This window comes from Galeopterus variegatus, unplaced genomic scaffold (genome assembly GCF_000696425.1).
Source record: "Galeopterus variegatus unplaced genomic scaffold, G_variegatus-3.0.2 Scaffold1618, whole genome shotgun sequence".
Classification (NCBI taxonomy): domain Eukaryota; kingdom Metazoa; phylum Chordata; class Mammalia; order Dermoptera; family Cynocephalidae; genus Galeopterus; species Galeopterus variegatus.
Window position 1 is genome coordinate 234,443 of NW_007727729.1, and position 7,084 is coordinate 241,526.

The 7,084-nt window shown below is 54.2% G+C and overlaps 1 protein-coding gene across 1 annotated transcript in view; it reads right to left on the reverse strand.

The window, feature by feature from the left end:
• The window catches only part of LOC103594748 (spermatogenesis-associated protein 31E1-like), a gene marked incomplete at its 3' end in the record, with an annotated part of 7,344 nt that extends 260 nt beyond the window's left edge, over nucleotides 1–7,084 (reverse strand). Inside the window, exons 1-2 of the mRNA XM_008578009.1 lie at nucleotides 6,988–7,084; nucleotides 3,713–5,279 (exon numbers count right to left, since the gene is read on the reverse strand). Coding sequence (XP_008576231.1) covers nucleotides 3,713–5,279; nucleotides 6,988–7,084 — 1,664 coding nt within the window. The remainder of the gene's footprint in view (nucleotides 1–3,712; nucleotides 5,280–6,987) is intronic.

Here is a 7,084-nt window from a genome sequence, read left to right on the forward strand (position 1 = left end):
AGAACTTTTCTCATTTTCAAAGTCTGTGATTCTGTAAATTGTGAGTCAGAGCTCAAGCTAGTGAAAATCCATGAAGAATAGGAGTTTACAGATGTACATGTGAAACAAAAATACATGAGCGTTTTCTCAGGGAAGCACAGCTGATGGTCTCCATCCTGTGTGGCCAGTTTGCTGAGTGCTTTCAGACCCACTGGGAAGACCTGTCACCGGGTAGCTGCTCAAGCTCCCAAGAATGGGAGTGTGGTCTCTGTGGGAGGTCTCTGAGGGAGGTCTCTGTATAAAGTCTCTCTGTCAGAGGTCTCTGGGGAAGGTCTCGTGAGATCTTTCCGTGTGGGTCTCTGCCAGCTCTATGTTATCTCTGTCAGAGATCTCTGTGTAATGTGGCATCTGTGGATGTCTCTTTCGGAGGCCTCTGTGGGAGTCTGTAAGTTGGGTCTCTCACAGTTGTATCTCTGTCAGAGGTCTCTGTGGAGGTCTCTGTGGAGTTTCTCTCAGTTGGGTCTCTGAGGTTTCTGTGGAGATCTCTCAGCTGGGTCTCTGTCAGAGGTATCTTCCAGTGGTCTTTGGGAGTCTCTGTCAGAGTTCTCTGTCACTTATCTCTGGGGGGGGTCTCTGTCAGAGGTATGTGGGGGTTCTCAGAAGTCTCTCGGGGTCTCTCTCAGAGATCTCAGGGGATCTCTATCAGAGGTCTCTGGGGTCTCTGTCACAGGTCTCTGGGGGTGTCTGCCAGACTACAGGCCTGGCCCTGTACTTGGTCCTGGCCATGCTGTTGCCACAGGTTTGCCCTGGAGGCCACCTGGGACTGTGAGTGATGCAAGTCACCAGCACTGGCTGTCCTCCATTGCCAATGCCTCCTTCAAGGATGCCGGGGACAGGGTGAGCTCTCAGGTGGACCATCGGGAAATGGTTGACCATGGCCTGGCCCTCCACATCTGAGCTGAAGGGGTTCACAGGGTGAGCGTGGCCCCGGGCTGAACTGAGAGGGGTCAGGAGGGCCCTCCTGCATCCCCACTGTCATGGGAGAGAGATGCCCCGAGCAGGCAGGTCTGTCCCCCTGAGAGGCATGATCTGGGTGACCTGAGAGGTCCAAGGGTGCATTTCTCCCACTGGACTTAGGGCCGGCACTGCCCCCCAGACTTCCTGAGCCCACTGTGACGAGTGAGGCTACTGGGCTCTGACATTCCCAGGCAAGGGGAATTGGTCACCAAGGCCTCTGTCGACCTGTCCCCTGCAGTGCACCAAGTTCAAGGTTGAGGGAAGCAGAGAAGATGGTGAGCCCCAATCTGAGTGGGATTTTCACAGGGCTGCTCATCCTGACAAGTGCTGAAGGCTTTCTGTAATGGCTGCATCGTGACGTCGAGGTGCAGGGAGGGACTGTGGGGTGAGAGTGGGTCGGCAAGGCCGCGGTCAGCTTCCCTCATGCTGTCCCCTCTAGAAGCCATACTCAGGAAGAGCTGACCCCTTCCCTATGCCCCGCATGGCACAGACAGAGCCACTACCTCGGAGGAGGAAAAACATATATTAAGAAACAATGCATATCTTGGTAGGGAGAAGCCATTAGTACACAGAGCACATGCCCACCTGGGTGAGAACAGATTTTCTCTGCATGTGCTGAGATTCCTCTGGGGGAAAAGTTTTCCCTCTAGGAAAGGGGTGAGAAGCATGATCTGGGTGACCAGGTGAGATGCCTCCTAGAAGAAGACAGTGCCTGGGGTGATGGACAGGGCTGCCAGAGGCTGTCCTATGCTGGCAGGAACTGGCTGGGGACACATGCTTACTTGGTGGTGAGGCCCAATTGCTGTCCCTGTGTCTGATCTGCCTGTTCTTGACAGGATGGCTGTGGCGCGCAGGGGTGGCGTGGCGATTGCAGGCCATATCTCTCATCTCTATTCTTTGCTCTGGGTAGGAACGACCCCTGGGGTAGCAGGAATTCCCTCCCACTGGGGCCTGGAGGTTCACTTCATGCCTATTTATCTCGGAGGGACCATGTCCATGCCGAAGCTGCAACCTGTCCACCAGCATCTGCTCAATACTTGTAATGATTGCGTGGGCTTCGGCCATGCTGTCCACAGATGATCTGCTTGGATCTGGTCCCTGGCTCCAGGCTGTGGCTGACGTGGGCCTTCCCTTTTGCAGGGGATCGTCCTGTCCTTTGCCTTTTTTATTGGGATTAAGACACTGCAGAAAGAGCCAGATCCTGTGCCTGAATTGGCTTTCTGGAGATGCCTGTCCCTTCTCTGGTGGGAGCTGGGAGGCCTGGCTCCTTAAGGACGCTACCGATTCCCTGTCCTGGGCAGGCTGGCTGAGCCCTGCAGCCCTGTGTTCACGTGCTCCTCGTGTGGGCCTCCTGCGGCCCTCACTCCTGTCAATAGGGCCAAGCCTCTTGCTCTGCTTCTCCAATAGGTTCTGGAATCTGGGGCTCCTAGGTTCCTCCTGCCCCTGGCTGCTCCGTCCCCTCCACGAGACGTCATGTGGCCCTTGGGAGGCTAATGCATCGTTGCTGGACGTTCTCTTGAAGCCAGACAGAGATGCCTGAGAAGAACAGATGTCTGGAGCATGGAGCACCCCAGTGGCGGAGTCTTGAAGGAGGACACCGGTCACACACTTGTGAGTCCCCTTCTCTGACTCGGCCTCCACCCTGCACTCAAACTCACCAGCAATCTGTGCAGTAAGGCGTGGCTCTCCTGGTGCCTGAGTAGTGGGAATTCTAGAGGATGGCACGCTTTTACCAGTCCCCAGAGACCCTGAACTCCTCTGAATGACATTATCGGTCTGGGTATTTGCCATCACACCCACTCCCAACGTGACTCCCCAAGCAGGGGGCTTCTCCGCAGCTGCTGCCGCCTTTCTGGTCTCTTCGGCCCTTGAACACTGGGCCGAAGTGTTGCTCTGCAGCACTGCTGTGCTGTGGCTCATGTCTCCTGTGGCCCTGCTCACACTCTCCTCTTGTGGCTCACTGCTGGACATTGCTGGACTTAGATTCGGCTCTAGGCTGCCTCTCCCAGCCCCCAGCACATTTGCACTGTGCCAGGTTGTGCCCATAACATTGCATGTGAGGAGCTGAGAAGGCCACCTGCCATTCTGTCCAGTCAAAGGGGCCACTGAGTGCCCACATTTGTCACTAGATGGGGTCTCTGTCTGGTACACAGACCTCTGGGCTTCCTTCCACGCAGGTGAGGGGTTAGGGAGAGGACTATTTACAGTGGAAACTGAAGTGTGTGCTGTCACCTTCCCTCCTGGATATTTCTGAGGAGGTTCTGTCAAGAAATTGGCAACCTCGGCTGTTGAGTTGGCCCCAAATTCCCTGGTAGTCAAGGAGGAAGAGGTGGACTGTGGAAGAGACAAGGGTTGAGCCTCATTTAATTTCAGATTTATGGGTTCAGGGGCCTGGAGATCTGGACTCCACCTGTTCTTCACCAGAATCCTTCTAATATGTGTGTCTAACGCCTTCTGAGTATCCGGACTGAGGAAGGAAAGGTCCTGAGAAGTGTCCACGTGGGACACCCCACCCTTTGAGGAAGCTGAATTTCTGGATTGTGTGTGGGTGTCAGACTTGGGAAAAGCATGGCTGGCAGCAAGCCTGGATTGACACACACTCCCAGGGATTGTGCCTTCATTGATCTCCCCCAACTTCCTGCCCAAGTGGACTTTCGGTGTTTCTTGTAGATGCTGCTTGTCTGCGGCCCTGAGTAAGTCCTTTCCTGAGTCACACTCCTGGGGCCTCATTGAGTCACTTTCTGATGACTCCGTATAGACTTCGACAACCTTCGCTGAGGTGCTTCCTGAATCCTTGGATGGATCTTCCAAGACGCTTTCCTGATCTTGGCCTGGATTCTTACTTGGGTCTTTCTCTAGTTTGAACTTTCCTGGGCCCTTTTTACAGAATCTTCCAGAGCTCCTGGACTCCGTCTTCTGTGCATTCTGGCTGCTTTCATCCACAAATCCAGAATGCGTGGAGGGCCCATGCTTGATTTTTGCCTGACACTGATATGTCATTGGTGAGAATTCACCTTGAGGCCTTGTCAGTTGCCCAAGACCATAGGGGTGTTCATCTTTGATGAACGTGCCTTGCAGCTGCAGTGGCTCTTGGAAATAAGGGCTGGTAGAAGCCCCAGGAAGGATGGAGGCGAGTTTGTGGGTCTGGGGAAGCTTGGAAGAGTGCTGGCTGAAGCCTTCCTGAGATCCTCTGAACACAGAAGGTAAATCCCTAGTCTGTTTCAGTCGCTTCTGTGAGGGCCATTCCAGATGCTGATGGCTAGTTCGGATGAAAGATGGTGACTCCTTCTGGGATGTAGGACATGATGTTCTACTGGTCCTAGTCAGAGGTGGAGAACAACGTAATGGATTTGGGAGAGAGGATGGGGGATGGGCCTGTGTCTGGACCTGAGTCAGAGGTGAGCGCCAGTTTTGAGACAGGAGTTGGAGTTGGGCCACATGGTGGGGCAAGGGCTTGGCCTGGGAAAGGTGAGAAGGTACTGTAGCCTGAGCTTGAGCTGGACAAGAATTAGAGAATCTATTGAATAAAACAGTTACTGAGGAAGAAGGTTGTGAGGAATGCTTTCGAGAGACCCAGGCAGTAGCCATTAGGGACTCACTGTGCAGAGAAGAAAGGCCCCAGAAGAACTGGCTGCATTTCTGCTGTAAATGGTCCTCCGAGATCCTGGGATAAGAGAGCTCCTGAGGGCTGGGCAGCTGCTCTGGTTTGTCTTTCAGGCTCCAGAAGGATTCTGGGCTCTGTTGGTTGAGAAATGACCTGACCTTTTGATTTTCCTTCCACATCTTCCGTTCTGCCCTCTTGGTGATTAGTGTCTCCAGCAGATTTTGAACATCGGGGTTGATGAAAGAGGGGTTGATGAAAGAGGGGCCACCAGCCTCTATCTGCCTGCGTGTGGGGTCTCCCTGGAACAAGGCCTTTGCTGGGTGGTGGGAAAGATGCTCTTGCTGGGATTGGTGATGTGAGGAGGTGGGGAAGAACAAGGCCTTGGCAGTCGCCTGCCACAAGGATAGGAATGACATGGTACGGTCAAGGCCTGAAGTGCCTGGTGTGATTCTCTTCCACTCAGGCTGGTCTTCTTGAGGTTCTGCTGACAGGATGGAGGCCACAGACAGAGGGCGCTCAGCCAAAGGATAGAGGGCGCTCAGCCACAGGAGCTGGGGCAGCCAGTGCGGATGCAGTGACCAGAGCAGCATCTTCCACACGCACCCCGTGTGGCTGATGGTCTTTAGCAGGTGCTGGTTTACACACCTTAACCAGGGGATCAGGGAGCTCCTCCAGATAGCTGCAGGAGACAGGAGGTGCACACTGCAGCCAAGAGCAGATGGGCCAGGAGCCAGGTACGGTCATCGCCCTGCCCGGCCCACATGCTGACTTCACAAAGCTCCTGCCACCCCTTCCCCAAGGATTTAGTCACATCCCATCCACTTCTGTGGACTCCCCTCCCAGGTCAGCCACAGGCCCTGGAATCACATGATAGGCCCTAGTAGGAAGGAGGACATGAAAGAAAAGGGGAAATTTCCTCACCTTCGCAGAAGCGAGATCAGTCCCCGAACCTCCCTCAGTTTCTCCAGGCAATCTCTATAGGCTGAAATCAGGAGACCGGGTTATGGTGAAGGGAGGGGCCTGGGGATCTTACAAGAGGCTGGGTGGAATGTCCCTTTATGAGAGACCATGGGAAACTAGACCATAGAGTCCCAGCATCAGTGTCCAAGGCTGTGTGATCCTGGGCAGGGACAGCAAGGTGCACGGATGGGTAGCACTTTGTCATTTACAAAGCACTTCCACATCCAGCGCCCCATGGTCCTCACCACTGCCCTCTGGGGGAGGAAGGACAGGGTCCTCCCAAAGAGGAATCAGCCTTAGCAAAGTTAAACAGCATGTCCATAGTGGACCGGGAGGTCCCACCTCCATCCAGGCAGTATTGGCCCATTACCCAACCCCCACACCCCCACCCCTGCTGGACAACAGCCCTTCCCTGGCCCGCTGTGGCTTCATTCCCAGTGCAGAACCTGAGCAGTACCCCAGGTTTGATCCCCATCCCAGGAGCTTCCCTCTCGGGCCTCTGCAACGACATCCTCATAGACGTGGCCCTTATTACTCAGGGACCGGCAAAGTCATCGGGCAGAAGGACAGAGCCTCACCTATCAGAGCACGCCTCTGCCTGCTCCTGCTCCTCTTCATCTCCACCTGATGCTGAGAGACAAGAAGGAACAAGAACGAGGGGCTGGGATCCGAGTCTCACTCTCCTCCTCCCAGACAAGCCTTCAGTGCTCATGAACAACACGACTTGGTACATGTGGCTGATGGAGCTCTGAGCTCTTCTCTTGGCTTCACTCATTTTTAAAGTGGATAAAAATATTTCCTGTTTTCCTTCTTTGAAACACAGAGAGGGACTTTCTAAGTGAGATCCACTGTGGATGTCCTCAGTTTCTCTGCTCTGGAAACCCACAGGCTAGACGTGCACCTGAGTTGTAGGGTAGGAGTCACCTCCAGCCTCTGATGGGAGACTGTCAGGGACTCAGCCAGATGAGCCTGACATGGAGGCAAGGCTTGGCCCAAGATGCCCGCCACAGGCAGGGACTGATGCGCCAGTGCTCAGGGCCTGTCCTCCCACAGTGACCTCAGCTCTCTCAGCAATCCTGTCTTTGGCCACTGAGTCTCAGCCTTTGACCTTGCCCTGGCCCCTCCAGCTCAGCTGCACAGCTGGTCTGAGCGCTTCAGATAGAAATCCTAGTGCCTGCTCTTACCCCTGCCCCGTCTGTCCCTAGAAGGGCACTGTTCTATTCTTTCCTGAGATCTCCCATCTTAGGAGTCTCTCTAGTTGATTTGGAAAAGCAGAAATAGCAATAGGAAGAAAAGAGAGAATCACTTTCTGTTGGGTCTGGGCAGAAGGCTGTTTACCTTCCTCATGCTCCCCTTTTTCCTAGGCGGTGGTAAGGATGGATCATTCAGGAAACAGGGGAGTATCAGGAAAAAGAACCCCAACCCACCCAGGAAGGCAAAGATGATATCAAATATCCAGGAAGTGAAGCCAGGGCTCAGCCATGTGGCAATAACGCTATTCAGAGGGGAGAGAAGATTCTCCAT